This window comes from Lates calcarifer, linkage group LG15 (assembly GCF_001640805.2).
Source record: "Lates calcarifer isolate ASB-BC8 linkage group LG15, TLL_Latcal_v3, whole genome shotgun sequence".
In the NCBI taxonomy this organism is placed as follows: Eukaryota; Metazoa; Chordata; class Actinopteri; family Centropomidae; genus Lates; species Lates calcarifer.
This window is the reverse complement of record NC_066847.1, coordinates 25,723,370-25,741,457: the sequence shown is the minus strand read 5'-3', so window position 1 is coordinate 25,741,457 and position 18,088 is coordinate 25,723,370. Positions and strand designations below refer to the sequence as shown.

Genomic DNA, 18,088 nt, shown 5'->3' with positions numbered 1-18,088 from the left:
TATACACATCAGAACTGTATTATGTAAGAGCTTTGGTACCTTTCTTCTCAGGTTGTGGGCAGAAGTTGGTGTTGCAGGCCTGGGACATGGAGGGTTTAAGATGGAGCGCACAGCCAGGAGAGGGCTTCCCCTGAGCCAGACATTGGACCGTCCTTGCCTGTACTCCTCCTCCACATGTCACAGTGCACTGTAGAGTACAGAGACACAAGGCCTTGATGAATACAGTGAATGCTATACTACACATTAAACACACTGAACTCTTTTCAATCACCAAATATTTATCAGTTTGCAAATTATAATTACTCATCAGCACCTGTTTGCAGAGATGTAGTGCAATACATTGCTCCCTGCATGGTTCAGCCACGCAATCTTGCTCTACGTTAACTCACCTGGGACCAAGGAGATGAGTGCCATTCTGGCCAAGACGGAGGTTGAGGGAGGGGCTGAGGTGGATAGGTACGATGGTGCGTGCTCCATCTGTGGACTGGTGGGGTAGTGCGGACAGGGCACTCAGCCAGGGTGCAGGACCTCTGGAGCTCTACTGTGGGCTTGGGGACATGGTGGCACTTCTTGGCAGCGAGCTCTCTGTATTTTCCTGCAGCATCCTTTAATATGGAAACCAAAAATATCCATGTAAGCTACAAGATGCCATTGTATAACATGGCACCCTGAAGAAAAACATTCTTTACAATAATTTTTTAAAATATAATATATATAATATAATACACACCTTCTCTGCACATTTGATGAAGCGTGCCTGATGGCCATGACCACATGTTACTGAACACTGAAAATGGAAGAGAGAAAAAAGGAGACGAAGAACTTATTTACATTTCCCAAAAATAATTTCACACTTTGCACAACTACTGCTTTATTCATTTTAATGTCAAACTGCTGAAGAATTACCTCTTGCCATGTGGAGACAAACCACTGGACTTTTCGTTGTTTCTGGCAGCGTTTAATGAAGCAGGATTCTTGACCGGCAGGTTTCAGCAGGTCTGCACACACACTGTCTGGCATCATTTGTGTCTGGGCACCTGGGTTGGTGCTCGTACACAGCACCGTCCTCTTCCTCAAGCCGTTGCCACACTTACGAGAACACTGCCAAATAAAGAGAAACACGGTAATGATGGTATTTTATGCCTTTGAATTATTCAAGCTTTTACCGTTCTCTTAAATACTGGTAGATCTGATCATAACAATATTATTTACAACAGCTGTTTCCAAAAATGTCAAGAAGGAAAATGCTAACCGAGGCAGAGGGGAAATTCAATTGATTTGAGATTCAAAATTTGACATAATAGAGCTATTAAATGACTTGAGCATAGAGAGACATGTCTCATGTCTACCATATATTCACATTCTCCACACAGTGACTTATTGTGCCTCACTTCCTTAATAATTCCTTTGAGGTAGGCCAATAATTCCCCCAATATTCATTCTGATCCTATGCACACATCTTATGGCACAGCCTGAATCAAAATCTTGAAAGTGTTTCACTTCATCCAAGAAGCAGAGTACCAGAGAGGAAGTAAACTGGACACCATTTGTGGCAGGTAGTTAGGAACATTTGGGGTAAAATGAAAGTTAAACAGTGAAACGAGTCACCACACATAACGTATAGGAATTGGACCGGAGAACAAAACATGAGAGGTTTCAGTGGGTACATTCATAGTTTAAAGCCTCTGAGATCACTGTCATAAAATGTGGTGAAGCCATCAAGGCTAGGGTTCACTTAGCAACACAGTGTGTAGAGCAAGTATGCAGCCTTGAACTGATTTCTCCTCCTGTGGATGAACGTTTTGTACTGCTATAGCAATATGCCTTACATACATCAATGTAGACACACACACACACACACACACACACACACACACACACACAGATCCCATTCTTGTACTTTATGTCTGTGGCAGATCACTTTCACACATGCTTACCTGTGACCATGGCCCAGTGGTCCATACCGGTGGACAGCTGTGTGTGTTGCAGGCTTGCCTCCTGGCTGGGGTGGGCTGGGCACAGTGAGAGTCAGCCAGGGCGTCTACATTGGCCTGGCTGGTTCTCTGGATGCACTGGACCTGGCGCATCTGCTCTCCTCCTCCACAGCTCCGGCTGCACACCCCCCACTCTCCCACAGACCAGCTGGGACAACAAAACACAAGCCCGCTGAGTCAACATCCACAGCTCCTCAATCACTTATTCAGACAGGCCTGCGGGAATTTGCCAATGGCACGATAACTATACAATGATAGCAGCTGTGGAAGACTCCCTGCGTTGCATCTAAGCCACTTCTCTTCTCCAGTGGCATTGCAGTACTCTCTGCAACTAAGACATTTCAAAATAGAAGTGACTGTAAGTCCCAGAACATACTGTATGTCTAACAATAGCTTATTACACTCATAGCTTATTAATAGACTTATTCAACATCATTCTAATCGCCAGTCCTCATATATCGTTGATATAAGATACAGTGGGGTGTTGCAGGCCTAACACTATAGGGTTTAGACATTTGTTCATGGCTGACTGGCTTCAGAGCAAGTCAGAACAGCCGAAACACCAGGCTGTAATTTAAACCCCACTGCATAATTTTAACCCCATCCCCCCCTTGCCTAAACTTAGCTCTCACCACCACTAAAAGTAAACATCATCACATTTTTTTAATAATAATTACCTCCATTTGTACTGTATACTTCTAACAAGTATGTTAGCAACTACAAAAACGTTGCTGGTTCAAGATATATAATAAACATCCTTCATATTAATGCATCTTAGACACATAATCCTCTGTCCCTGGTGAGTGCTCACTTTAGGACAGTAGAGTTTATGTTATTTTTAGTGCTTTTTTTCCCCCGACGCTGCACCCAGACAGACCGTATGTCTTAAGTCGCCTAATCCCCGAATCTCCCATCTCTTCTCCCATCCTCAAAGCTTCATTGCATCCATCCCCAATGACCCCAAACTCAAGGTACAGGCAGCTCAATCACTCATCACACACTCTGTCATCCTCTCCCTAACTTCACCCCAGTGTACCCACCCAGCCTCCTATGATCTACCCCAAACAGCCCCCAAAATGTTGCTGTCAGCACACAGAGTTGTGTATATTAACAGTATAAACTTTATTTGTAGTAAATTGGTGCATCACTTGCTTGGAATGTTGTATAAGGAGATTGAAAAGAGTATAGCTCTGTACATGCACTATCGAATCTAAATAAAAGCTGATGGAGAAATTCCATCTGGTCTCATATCAAAGCTTGTCAGGAGGAAGATACACACTTTTGTATCATCAAAGGATGATTTGAGAGAGGAAGAGAGGAATGCAGAGATGAAAATTTCTATTCAGCTCTTTACTTTAAACATTTAACTTAGTGATCAACACATACATGTAACATATTAAACATGCTGACACGATATTTATGGGCCTTTGGCACAGATATAGGAGCTAAACCTTCATGGAGTCATCAAAGGGGATATTTGTAAGTTTTCTCTGCTGCTAAATGTGGCTTCTCGCCCGGAGCGGGTGGGGGTGATGGTTGCTTGCCAAGAGCTTCAGCCATCGTTGTGTTTGAGACAGAAAAGGTTAGAATCCAAGCTCTGAGCAGCCCTAGGTTTTCAGGGCACTCTGGAAGCTACAGTGAGCTGCTGTTGGAGACTGATGAGATGGGTCAGCTGGGCCGGGGCTAGCTAGGTTAGCATGCTAACTTCAGTAGAAGAAAGGAGGTGATAGAACTACAAGCAAAACAATGGCGTTGCTTTCCACCACTAAAGACAGCTCTTGGCTAGTGAAGGAATTAAATTTGGTGTTGAACACGCAACATCTCTTCTAGACTAGAGTTGTTAATGCTAACAGCAATGGAGCAATGGCGAAACTTACAAATAATCTTTTAAATAAATAGACTTTTACAATACAGTAGACCACAGCAATTTTTAGCTGAGACATATTTGGACACATTACACTTACACTTTTAGCTTCAAGACAGAGGAAATTCAATACACAGCATCTTGTATTCCTTAATTCATCACCAAAAATATTTCAGTACTTCAACTGAACAGGATTTCTATGATGTAACGTACAAGCTTGTAGTGGTTAGTTGATATCAGGGATATATTATGTAAGAGCATTACCAACTTTGTGACAGTATGATATCATACTGGCATACTTTATTATATCTTGTTCTGGCTCTCTTACACCACATATTTACATCTCAGATATCAGTTTTTGCACAGAAAAGTAAAATATAGTCATCTGACCTACAGTGGGCAAAAGGTTGTTACGTGCTAAATGATAAAGGTGACATATTAGAGCTTTAATTAATACTGAAAGGCATCTACTTGAGCCACGGATTTATCACTTTAGTGACCTCACTGGAATGGTCATTGGCATAAGATACTGATGGATGCCATATTAAATTATAGACCACCTTGTGATCTTTGCCGTGGCTGCTATCAGTAAGTGTTGTTGGAGGATGAGTAAGCATCATACACTCTGGACAGAAGCACACAGGATCAGATATCCTGTGGACAGAGTGTCAGATGGCCTCTGTGGTCTAAACGGCGCTGTCTCGATGCTCACCAGGGGCATTAAATAACCTCAGACCAGTGTTTATGGCTGTGTGTGTTTGCACTTTCACGTGTATATGTCAGTGTGTGGGTGTTTCTTTGCTTATATTAGTGTATATCCACACTGTGAGACAGAATGATATCATGCTCTAAATGTGAGCGGGCATCAGAAACCTTTTTCCATGATGTAATGCCTGTTCAGTCCAACTTACTGGGTGCAGACACAGCAAAATGAAATAACTGCGGGGGCCTCAGAATAGTATGACCTGCAGAGATGGACAGATGACCACAGCCAGCCAGTCTAGTCTAGAATGCATGTTTTGGTCGGTGCAGCACATATTTTGTCTCAGCTCACAGATTATGCACAAGCTGTAAGAGAGCAATGCACTTTGAAAAACTTGTCCAAATGCTTGATGAAAAAAAGAAACACATGCACATATAATAGACAATATGTTTCAGTTTAGTTAAAAAAATAATATGCCAGATACATTTCTAGTTGTTTAAACCATGAAACTGAACTCTGATGAAGGATACACAAATTAATATGATCATCAAAAACCCAAACACTGCAACACTGCAACTATATTATGTACATGTTATGAACCTTTATTATGATATTTGACACATTGCAAATAACTAATCAGAGTGTAAAAACATGGAATTGCAGCCCTAGAGCTTTAGACTGTAACCAATAGGAGAAAGATAGATGAACTTATTTCATTACTATGTAATTTTCTGCTGTAACATGAGACCTCTGCTGCTTTTAATGTTTGTATTTGAATTTATGGTCTGATCATTTACATAGCTGGTAAGGTTGCTGGGTCTTGAACCCATTCAGAATTCACTGTGAGAAGATTGCCGTTATTATGTGATAAAAGACTCCTCTGACTGCTTTGAGAAAGTAATTGAATAAAAAGATCTGGATATTTCAATGACATCACCAAGTTTTTTCACTGACTGGTGATTATTACTTCATGAAAGCTGAATTATATGAACAGATAATGTCCTAACTAAGCAATTAAGTAGTGCAATAGTCAGCATTATTTATGTATAATTTGATAATCACTAATTGATGTAATAATGAGGTATCATTACATTACATCATTAACAGTTTATTCATTGCATGCACCATTTTTGATTTTCAATTAAACATATGCAATTTTATACCATTTTGGATCATTAGTATTACCATATCCATGTAAAAAAAAAAAGGGAAAACCGAGAGAAAAAAATAAAATGATAATTATAATGGCAAAATGGCTTGGGTGCTGCACCTAATTTCTGGTAGGTGGTAGAGAAAACTTTTGCCAGTTTCCAAAGACCAAAATCAGAATATCACTCAAAAACAGTTCTATGTCACTTATTACAAAATGTAAATAGCAAAGTAGCTCTCTAAGTATCTTGCCAATACCTGGTTCCTCCAATGCTCTCTTTCACTCTGTCTCTGTCTCTCTCACAAACACACACACAAGCACACTTAAGCAGCACCAGCTGTAGATAATGAAGGAGATAGACCCAAGAGATGAGTGTAAACAGTTGTGAGATTACTTTACAGCCACTATTATCACTGCTTCCTCAACTCAGTGTAAACACACAAATCCATTAGTGAGTAAATGCTGATAGGGGTAGTATGTGTAACTTTGTAAGTGGCAGAGTGTGAGAGAGAAGGTAAGAAAGAGGAGAAAGCAAACTGGAAAGAAATATCAGAGGGGAGCATCAACATCTAAGATAACCACAGGGGAGCAGGGGTAGGGGTTGATGTTGGCGTACATGAGAGGGGGAGAGTGTGAATTTGAACATATTTATAAATGACTTTTAAAAGATACAGACAGTGAGACAGACAGACAAGCAGACAGTGCGTGTGTTTGTCATAAAGCCACAGCCCCACAAATCCCTGCTGAGAGATTGGAAGTGCTGCAACCAGAGCACAACTTAGATTGAATGACAGCTATCCTTGGCCAACTGCTTGGTGGTGTAAGTGTGTGTGTGTCTATGTGTGCGTATGTGTGACAGGACAGGGTTGGACAGGTCACAGAGAAAAAAAGACGTCACATCAAAGTGTCCAGGCCATTAGGGTTATGTTTACAGCTGAGCCTGAAGCCACCCAGGTAATGGACACTGCAGTGGAGGTCTGGAAACCAAGCCTGCTGTTCCTCCATGCAGTGTGTGTGCGCATGTAGGGACAGAAAGGTCAAACAACTGACCTCAAAGGGTTCACCTATGCCTCTGTGTGCGAGAGGGAGACAGAGGGAAAACAGAGACAGACAGTGAGACAGACTGAAACTGACCCTATGGCTTACACATAAAGGGCGAGAAAAAAGAGGGGCCAAGGGGACAGAAAGTGGTCCCAGCCCTTGCAAAAATGGCTGCAACTCTTGCTGCAGTCAAGCGGTGTGTTGAGGGAAACTGAACCATCTGTTGTACCTACACTATTCTGAGGGATGAGTAAGCAGTTAAATACTGACTGAAATGTATGGAAATGAAACAGTCACTGTCTCTGGCTACCAGATAATGACAGTGTGATCGCACACTGTAAATGTCTAGATAAAGCTTGAATTGTTTAACCCACAAACACTGTGAGTAACATTTTCCTGACATCCTCCCTGATGTACAGTACGTCCTCCTCTGTCCTGAAATGTTTACTTTCCTTTCTCCGCTAGGATCCATTTACCAATAGCACCGTAATTAAATTTTCCACTGTAAGCGTGGCACAGAAATATAATACACTACATGCATTTGGTTTGCATAGACATACGAATATATTAATATGTCCATTTGTGTTATCTGATTTCTACAAAGATATACCTGACAAACACAGTTGGGACCATTCAGTAAGTCTTGTTTCAATATAAAACTGACATTTTGAGAGTGCATTAAATGATTTATTAAAGCTCTATATATTTTTATAGTGAAATGCTAATTTTGAATTCTTACCAGTGCTGTAATCGATTCTTACAGTGAGTCACAATGCTTTTACTTAATTTACTCCAACCCAGTGGTTCCCAAACTTTTTCTGTCTTGACCCTTTTGGAGGCTGAAAAAAAAAACTTCCCCTCAATTAGTAAATTGATTGCATATTTGTCAAGCAGAAATACTGGAGAAAGTGAAATGTTATTCAAGAACGTGCATGTTTATTCTCAAGTTCACCTCTGTCCAAACTTTCCACTCACTCACAAAAGACTAACCCACTGTATTGGACAGTGAACTCCAGAGTAGGATAGTTAATTAATATTTTGGGTTTAACTGTTTACTGGATGAGCATCACCAGTTTTTCTTTTCTTCTGTGCCACTTTACATGTTGTTTTGAAAAAATCTTGCTAACCTGAATCTTGTTAGTCTTGCTGGCATTAGAGCGCTCCTGTTTCTTGAATGCTGCAAATGTATCTAAGTCAGAGATCAGACTTTTCAGCTGAGCTTCACTTTCTTATCATAGCAGTAAAAGCAAAGTTGGAACTAATAACCTTAACAATGACTCAATTCTGGCAAATAATGCGATGAACTGTGGCAATTAAAATGTTATTAGTTCCACCTGTTTGTTTGACAGGTCAAAATATCTGCTGTGAAACACAGGCAAAGCTAAAGAACTGATGCATTTTAAAGGAGCTATTTGTAAGTTCTCTCTGCTGCAGAAGCAAGAAGTGGTTTCTTGCTTCAAGCCATCATTGTGTTTACAAAACAAGAGGTTACAGTATACCCTTTGAGCAGTGCTACTTCTTCAGGGTAGTCTGGATGCTTTAATGAATTGCTGTCAGAAAGTAATGAGAGAGGCCGGCCGACCTGGGCTAGCTGGTTAGCATGCTAACTTCAGTAGAAGAAAAGTGTGATAGAACTACAAGCAAACCATTGCCGTTTCTTGCCACTGCTGGAGACAGCTCTTAGCAAGCGAAGAAGTGAAGTCTGGTGCTGAAAACGCAACGTTTTGTCTAGCTTGCAATGCTAATGTTGGCTATGTAGCGATAGCAAAACTTACAAACAGCTCCTTTAAAAAAAGCATGTAAATTTGCAGTTTACATTTTTTTGCTTGACTTTTTTGTTATTTTGTTACCTGTTATCACATGATGGAAATTCAACACATCGCCATAAAAAGTAACAACTCCATCTGCTGAGGAAGACCACATAATGTGGTCGAAGTCTTCAGAAACAGCAAGTAAGCTGAACCTTGTATTGAGAAGTTTTTGTTATCATTCTGCATATGCAACAGACTGCATTTAGAATGAATCCTCTCTCCATGGTGTCATAACATTTTACAGCAGTTGTTATATTTTATGTCTGTGGTGAAGCTTCCTATTATCTAAAATGTTTTCTTTACTGAGGTTTCACTCTACATCAAGAAGTAACTAAAATGTTTGTGTAAAATCCTTGGTAACAGTAATTACCTCAGTACAAGCCCACGGTTAATAATGTAGACATTAGGTGGAGTGCAGTAGTAGCCATCCTAACAAAACATTTTGTGGACTCTTTTATCCAAAGTGCCTCAGAACTCTATGAGTGTGGACATTATTAGCCTGGGTGGGAATCATCTGTAATGCTGGCAGTAGTGCACTGTGCTCACAGTACCAGTATAACAGTGAAAACAAAGCAGAAATGACTACATAATATACAACAAATTGCTACACATGATGACACAATGAACCACAAACATGCCATTATTATTTAAAATGGCTGACCTAACAAAGCCCTGGAGGACATGGCCTCCATTTTTCTGATGACTTTATATATATAATTTCTGTCAACACGATCACAACTTTATGTCAGTGAATATGAGACAGCTCTGTGGTCATCATGCAGAATTTTCCTAGGATACCTGTTCCAAAACGGAGACATACACAAACTGAGTGAGAGGGAAATATTCATGCACTGACACTTCTATGCAGAGGAAAAATCCCCTTTTTGAACAGCTGTTGGTTACTATAAAACATGAGATAAATGGTAACGTAACTGGGATTCCATGATTTCAGTACTGATTACATAATATTGGTGCCCTGTTAATACTGAATCCCTGAGAAAATCTTTTTGCAGCAGCAGGTTTTTTCAGCAGGTGTTGGGACGCCACCAGTGGAATGCAGATTAAGAGAGAGATGACTTCATAAGCGAGAGGGGAGATTCCAAGGAAAAGCATTGAGAAAAAGAGAGATGGAGTGAGAAGTTTGATTATGACTACACTTTAACAAATGTATGCAACAGAGCTAATAGGCTTTTGTGGTTTTAGACTTCTGACTGCACTGATTTCAGGGTGGGGTGCGAATAGGGACACTTGAAACCGTCTTGATGAGAGGGTGAGAAAATTTGGGTGGGAGTAAGCGTCTGAGTAACTAGACACCACCGCTGTCTTCTTTCTGTGTGTTTGTGTGCCAGACAGCAGCTGATGGCCAGTCATTCTGCTCTTGGCAACATGATACCAATAATACCAGCATCATAGATCATGACTACGTGTTACATGACGTAGACTTATATATGCATACATGCACAGACAAAAACTATGTTGTAAATGCAGCAATAACTATACCACAGAATATCATATTTCTGACACCACAGCTAACCACTGTTGAAAGTTCTTTGCTTTCTGATTGTCTGTCTGTTTTGTCTCTGTTCAATTTGTTCCTAAACATTAAAAATAACTGTCACATTATATTACATTTCAGGCTTTTAGCAAACATCCTCATTCTGTAGGAAGTGGCCAACATTTGCGGCACTAATTTCCGGGAACAAAGACGCAACAAGGCCCTTTTGTGCCTGACTCTGGCATAGCCTTCTAATATCGAATAACAAGAGTTCTTTAAGTATTTTAAGTGGCTTGGCTCGGCCACAACAAAACAGTTTTACACGCAGGGGACAAAGTCACAGTTGGAAAGTCAACAACAGAATTTTTCTGGACATCCACTTGCAACACTGACTGAGATGAGGTCAGTGTCTCAGCTAAACCCTCCTCTGCTCAAAAATCAAGGCACAACTTGTCAGCAGTGTTCATTTCATCTGCAAGAATTTGGCTGATATTTCCAACCATTACTAAGAGTGAACATGGGAATACTCAGAATAGAGGCACAGAGGAATTGACGCCTCAACAGCAGCTGTCAAAGGCCTCTAGATAAATGCTCTTGTTATTCCTTGAAAGACAGGCACCTACCATACTCTGTGAAGGTCCTGCTTTAACTGTGCAGTGGTTCCCCTGGTAGAAGCTCCGGGGTGTATATGTACCCTGCATTTATCCATCATTTATCCATTGGGTGGTAGCTGTCATTTTTGCATGTCGTAATGCAGTTAAGAATTTCTTTTCCTTTTCTTGACTTTCCAAAACCAAAAATACAAGAGCAAAAGTGTAAGGAATCAATAAATGTAAGCTGCAAATACTAGCCTAATACTAATGTCTGATGAACTCACTTACATTAGTGACCTTGCACAGCAGTTACCACCAAAGCAAAGTATTATTTCACACTACATAATTTTGTGAGGTTACAGGTTATGTTCAAAAGCCCTGTTCTAAATAGTACCTTCCTTGTGATGTATTTTGAGTGTGGAAGCTGGTGGATGGTACTATCAGAGTACAGGGAGATCACTCTGTCCTGCTCTCTGTTAGATTTGGGGACATATGCCATATGCCAACATCAACTAAACTCATTACCACAGATAGTTTGTTTTCTACATGGATTATCAACCGGTGGGGATGCTGACTTTTTGTCTGGAGCATGCAGCTTTAACCAGAGTCTTTGCACAATATTATAACCTTTTAACAGTTCTTAAAACGGGTCAACTCAAAACATTAAAAAGTCATCTGGAGACAGTGTTTTCAACCAACTCACAAGGGCTGGCATTAGTTTCATTAGCTAGCCAGCTACAGCTGGTAAAATCTGCTAGTGACAATGGCTATAAATGGGAAGCCTGTCAAGGTCCCAGTGTTTCAAAAATTACTGAAAATTTTGAGTGGCAAATCTTCCAAAGTTATCATTGAAAACTGCATATGGGCTGTGCTGGAATGGAAAGCATTGCAACAGTAACTAAAGGGGGGCCAGGGGTTAGTTTATTCTTTTTCCTATCTCTATTCCACAGGAATTTTGGACTATACCAAATTGTAGGAAGGCTTCTCACAACATCAGACTCAGCTTCTCTGTTAGAATTGGTGGCCATGAGAAAAGTAGCCCATGATACATCTTTACAGTATTGTACTGGTGACCTCTGTCTCTTGCAGGGGTTATGTAGGCCCAAGAGATCCTGTTTGCGTGATGCCTTAGAATTCATTACTCCAACTGCAGTCGCAGAAAATGCACTCAGGGGAAGTTATACAGTAACATCTGTTGTAGGAATGACATACCGCATCTCCATTGGTCACTGCACTGATTTGAAGGGTATTTCTAAGTTCTGTGGCCAATAACCTGTTGTAAATGTGATATAATAAAGATATGTATTATAAATAGTCAATCAACAATTCACCTACTTTACACTGTTGTGTAAATATCTTTCAATGCCCTATACATGCACATCTGTCTTTAAAAAAAATCCCATTTTCATGAAACCCTATCATAATCAACAAAATCTCAAGTCTCCCCTTATTAAGACAAGTGTTATCCCAAGAGCATCTTTCAAAGATTTGCTGTCTTCATGACAAGGTCCAGAGTAGCACAGACAAGGGAGGGACATTTCCCCTGTGTGTGTCTTTATGTAAGTGTGTTCATACATGTCCTGACTGTCAGTGGGCGCACCACTCCCTATGATGTCCGCAGTATCGGACCATGTTGACTGGTCTTTGATCCTCTGCCCTGGCCCTGTGTGTCAGGGGTACAGACAGTGACCGAACCAACTGAGCTGAGCCAAGATCCCTGGGAACCACACCCCGAAACCGCAGAATCATTAGTGGGTCTTGCTCCCACTCTAGCTCTGTCTGGTATCATCATACATCATAGAAAACGTGTTAGTGCCACTCTAAGTGACAGCAGTGACATTAAACAACATCGAGAAAAGCCCTCATGGCCACAGCAACTTGGAACTGAACCTTAACTTATGATAAGGTTTCCTACTTTGGTTCCCAACTGCAACTGAAACTTGAGCTTGTTTCTGGTGCACCTTGTGGGACAATATGTTCTGAGAATCACCAGAGTTTGGAAATGAACCAATATGTCCCACCAAATAAGCTGTCATGCATTTTGTATACAGCAGTGTTTCTTAAACTACACATCTAGAACTAAAAAGTCCTTGGTGGGTCTTGATAGAGCCAGGGAACTTACATTTTGTTATGAGCTTGGGTCCCACAGTGATGCTACATGTGAAAAGATTTACAAGTCCTTGGCCGGCTGTATTAAACAAACACAGAAGCTAACTCTTCCTGACATTTGGTGTGGTATCATTCTGAACTGGATGAAGACATGAACAGAATATCCAGTGGAACTTCCCCTGTCTTCCCCGTGTCTCACACGCATGTTTTGGCCAAAATGTGAAGTTATTTTTCATTACAAGGGAGGAAAATGTCGTCATGGTAGAACAGGTGCTTTACTGGGCTGGGAAAGGGTGGAGAATACAGTCAGCACTGCCTGACACCCTTCATTCGCTTTATTATGAGGAGATAGTGTGGGAAGTTTGGAGGAGTTGACTCAACCAATAAACAGCTCTTTTCAACACTGCATGTCAAGAAATTACAGAACAGATGTGTAGGTGTTGTAGACCACTAACATATGGCAGTCAGGAAGTGTGAAGGAGAGGTAAGGTGAAAGGGACATTAGATAGGAAGACAAAGGAAGGATATTAAGACAAAGTGGAGAGAATACTAAAAATCCTGTCCACAAGATAAGCTCTTCACTATCACAATAAGCTTGTATAACTACATCAACCTATCTGGCTTGTGGCCCCTAAAGTTGGTCATCGGCCTCCTCAAGCTCCCAACATGAACATGCATGTACAGAATGTTGAACTGCAACAGCCAACAATGTTTTTGGCTATCACATAGCCTACAGGACACTTTATAGCCCTTCCAGGGTATGTCAATTGAACAACTGAATATCTGACATACCCTGAAGTCTAGCGGGACCAAATACTCAGTCTTTTTCCATCCAAAACTATGTATCAGGAAAATATGAGAAAATGTCTGCACAGTTCAAATAGTTTTTAATGACGTCCAGATTGAGAGCCAGTTAAAAACAGAGTGCTGATATACTGATGAGGTCATTCACAAACTTTTGAAGCCACAAATTATCATTGACTTTACTGAGGTATATGATTCTGTGACGGAACTAAATGACTACAGTTACTCTGAGCACAACTGTGTTCCCACCACCAGTCATTACTACTATTACTAGCATGCACAACAATGACATATGAAAGAGCATAGGGTCTGACCTGGCAGGACACGGTTGGGTGTTGCAGGGCATCAATCCGGTGGCTGGTTTTGATCTGGGGTTGCAGTAGGACATGTTCACCTGCACTCTCAGGTCTTTGTAGCATGCTGACTTGGTGTTCATCTGGCCTGTGAGGGTTAAATATCAGTAAGTTCAGGCACATCATCATAAAAGGATAATATACTTTTCATTTTGATTTCCAGTCTAATGTTAGCTGCCAGTTGGCTACTGTAAAAATCAGTAGTGCGACAAAACTACAGGCTCAAATTTACTATGCTAGAATATTTTTAGGTAGTAACATCACACATCTGACCATGTCTGTAATTAAAGTTATCATTTTCTCAGATAATAATAATGCCATTTAAATCCTGCAACTTTTGTGTTTGTGAGTTGTGGCACAAATGCAGATCTCACAGTGTTTTTTTTTTTTAATTTATGTGAAACTTGAATCCCAGGTTCACAGATCTTCTGGTTGTTATTTGGCATTAGGCAAGGTCAATCTGCACATCTCAACTCATACAAGTTAGGTAGTCAGTCACACTCTTTAATAAAGCAAACAACCCCCAGCCCATCACAGTCTACAATCAGGACACAAAGAGGTGGAGGTAGATAGGGTGGACCGCAACAGACCAGGGTGGGGAACTTTAACCTGGAGGGTCAATCAACAGGAACTCTACACTGGTGGCTTTGTTCACACTCATGAAGCCAAGCAAGTGCACACAGACACACACACATATACAAACACACTCATGCGTATACAAGTGCTCACAAAGAGAAGTAAACACTCACGAGTGCTCTATCTCTCTCTCTTACACACACACACACACACACACACACACACACACTCATGCACACATATAAAACTCCTGACCCCTGCCCTCAAATCACCATACCAGATCATTACAACAGCCTTTGCATGTGTGTGTGTGTGTATGTAGGGCACTGGTCAAAGCCATGCATGTGTGTGCTTGCTTGCCGTTTGTGTGTGTGTGTGCGTGTAATAGCAGGTCTCCTGTAGAGCAAGAGAAGCTCCCACCAGTCTGAAACAAGAGCTACTAATGTCCCCTCACTAATGATGGGAATGCTCCTCTCTTCATTTAACCTGCAGCTAAAAGCCTTATTAAAGATCAGAGAGGCCAGACTGAGCTTTAGATGCTTGTCCATTGATCTACAAACTGTCCTCTTAATCTGAGGGCTGGCCCAGATTGAAAAGAGGTGACCTGTACTTTTTCATCTTTGAAATAATTTTATATCTAGGTTCAAAAACACAGAGTAACATGTTACTGCACAACATCTGATGTGACTCAGAGGATGACCATACAACACACTGAATATCTCTATCACTGCAGTTTGGCACAGTTTGATTGAATTTGCAGCACAAGTGTAATATGATGCTGCTGCTGGGGAAATATTTTTTGGGCATTCATATTTGTACATACCTCCAGCACAAGTTGCTGAGCATTGGGAGCGTATGATGGCCCATGTATAATTGTGTTTGATATGATTCTTTTTCTCATCAGCTTTCTTCAGAGTGTATTCCCAACGTACCCCTGGGTTCCAGCCCTGCAGCAGTATCTACAGGACAAAGAGTAAGATAAGAGTGATGAGAGGACAGACTGTAAAAAGAAGTAAAACAATAAGCAGGCACATAACTCAGAAGTAAAGAAGAAAGAATAACTGAACAGAAGAAGGATGGTAGGTCTTATACAGTATATTAAAACACATAAATAAGTGACATAAAATTGGTAAGTAATCATTTCTGTGTTCACTGATCTCTTACCTCTATGATTAGAGTCTCATTGGTGGGGCCAGTTGATAGGAGGCTCTCTGGTCTGTTATAGGGTCTCTTGTATTCAAAAATGGCTCCTGCAATGGGGTGTCGGCCTGGCCAGTCCACTGTCCAGTGTCCGTTCAGGTAGTAGCGTCTTTGGGTGTCCCTGACGGCCAGGTACGAGCTCGATGTATTCAGCTCCATCACACGGATACTCCGAGCCCCTGCTGGGATGGTGACCACCCCATAGTACTCTGAGAAAGATGACAAAAAAATGTTTTAAACAAGCACAAAAATAAATAAATAAATAAAACAAAAGTGCATTTTATTAACAAACTATGACCCACGGTTAGTGTAATGCTGCTTGGTGTACTGTCCTTTGTAGATCTTGCAGGTGGAGTTGTCTCCTTTACACACCCCACAAGCATCGGGCACAGCTGTGGAGCCCAGCACACGGTCACAGCCCACTCTCTGTGGGAGAGAAACATCACCGCTTTTTTACCAAAAAGAAGATTATAAACATAAAATGCAACTTTACATCATAGAGTGAGATGAATTACAGTTGAAAGCTACCATCATTCATCCCTTTAGTGGTGACAGGTCAGCATTTTCTTTCTCAGTACATCGGCAGTAGTTGTGAAACGGCACGACAAGGGTGTCTACTGATGCTTTCCACTGCTAAACCCATTCTCAAAATTTATAGCTCAACTTCAAAGATCTCACACATGATATCATCCTCAAAAGAAAATCTAGCACTAACTCCACACGCTTTGAAGTCATTCTTCAGCAAAACCCTCAACTGCTTGGAAGTATTACCTCACACAGTCCGTCAATACAGACGTTAGAGCTGTCCTGTGAGCAGAGTGTCCCATCCTTAACTTTACTGGCCAAGGCAAAGAAGAAATCATAGCCCTCAGCAAAGCAGTACAGCTTACATACATCTTGGTCTGGAAGAGAAGAAAACAACCACAGGGGCCAGAGGCAACAAGCAAATTTGTTAATACCGTGACGTGGCCAGTTAGTAAAAACTCCAACCAAAATGTCACTTTTGTCATTCGCATCTTTTTTTTCCTGAGTTATTTTGAATCAGCGATTGTCTCACCATCCACTCTTGTGTATGGTCTCCAGGTGTAGTACCACCCTCTGAACTGTTTGCTGTTGAATTCAGCACACTGTTGCGCTCTGTAGTCAATGGCATCGGGGGGACAGTCCTCAGTGTTACAAAGTTTATACGACCTGGAGGAACCCTCACAGAACTTCCCTCCATATGCAGGTCTGCAGAAAGGAATACATACATGAAAATAAAGCTTTTCATTTCTCATTGTTTATTTCGATGTTCAGTATTTCTTTTGTCAAACTGTGTTATCTTACACATAACTGTATTTTGGCTTGACTAATATGTAAATATCCTTCCCTCTCTCTACGTGGCTGTGTGTGAGTATGCCTTTTTGAAGCCTTCTCCAATCACAGGTGTATAACCCCAGGCTATGTTCCCTGAAATGCCTTCCACAGGACAATTACACCCTCTATAAGCCCTCCAATCACATTGTCACTTATCTCTCTCTCGCTCTCAGAATCTCTCTCCCTTTATATCTCTACATTTCATCTTTCGCCTTTTTAATCCCCTCACTGTCATCTCTTCTACCCCCTTCCCCTCCCTCCCTTTCTCACTCTCTCTCCCTTTGCCTGTCTTTGTCTTCCTTTCCCTCCACCCCCCCACCCCCCCAATCTCTTGGTCTTTCTCCTCATCACTCTCTGTTTAATTTAGCCTACCACTTGTCAGGATCTTGGCATGACATGATAAAGAGGAGGCCCCGGCATTTAGGATAGGGCCCCCTGACTGACTGGCAGTGCAAATAATCCTGAGTGAATGACGAGCAAGGGACTAAGTGTGCAGATAAGTGATGAAGCAACAGACCCATGTGAGGGATCTTCACTATTTTAATCACGTGTCTTAATATACTCTTGGCCTTTAGTCAAGCAGTCACAGACCATCTATGTACCAAAGCCTTTCTCCATTAATCCTCTGTGTATGCAATTGTGTGTATGTGTACATTTTGGCATGTTTGCATACATACAAGTTATGGTAATTCTGACATATTTTAGTGTATAACTGTACATTTACATGACAAACCAACATGTGATACACCTGCAGCTACAGTTATTTTTACACTAGTTAAGATAAATAAATGTAATGGAACCCTGCAAAACTTGCGTTTGCTAACATTTGCTGCTGTACCTGTTTGATACAGACTGTGGTTATTGAGTATTTCTCTACCTGGGGTTGTTGCACTGCCTCTCTCGATAGGTAACTCCGCTCTCGCAGCTTCGTGAGCAGGCTGACCAGGATGACCACTCTGACCACTGGCCATGCTGAGGCCTCGGGCCCTCGTCACCTTGTTTTACACACTGGCCCCTACGACACCACTAGAGGAAGAGA

At 41.3% G+C, this 18,088-nt stretch overlaps 1 protein-coding gene across 2 annotated transcripts in view; it reads right to left on the bottom strand.

The window, feature by feature from the left end:
• Positions 1-18,088, bottom strand: part of LOC108889035 (A disintegrin and metalloproteinase with thrombospondin motifs 16) — a 52,688-nt gene that overhangs the window by 1,586 nt on the left and 33,014 nt on the right. For both annotated transcript variants that reach the window (XM_018685314.2, XM_051076262.1), the window contains 12 exons: positions 17,927-18,075; positions 16,751-16,923; positions 16,465-16,595; positions 15,996-16,119; positions 15,658-15,902; positions 15,317-15,452; positions 13,879-14,005; positions 1,938-2,142; positions 907-1,101; positions 731-787; positions 390-605; positions 40-187 (listed from right to left, as the gene is read on the bottom strand). In XM_018685314.2, the coding sequence (XP_018540830.1) occupies positions 40-187; positions 390-605; positions 731-787; positions 907-1,101; positions 1,938-2,142; positions 13,879-14,005; positions 15,317-15,452; positions 15,658-15,902; positions 15,996-16,119; positions 16,465-16,595; positions 16,751-16,923; positions 17,927-18,075 (1,906 nt within the window). The remainder of the gene's footprint in view (positions 1-39; positions 188-389; positions 606-730; positions 788-906; positions 1,102-1,937; positions 2,143-13,878; positions 14,006-15,316; positions 15,453-15,657; positions 15,903-15,995; positions 16,120-16,464; positions 16,596-16,750; positions 16,924-17,926; positions 18,076-18,088) is intronic.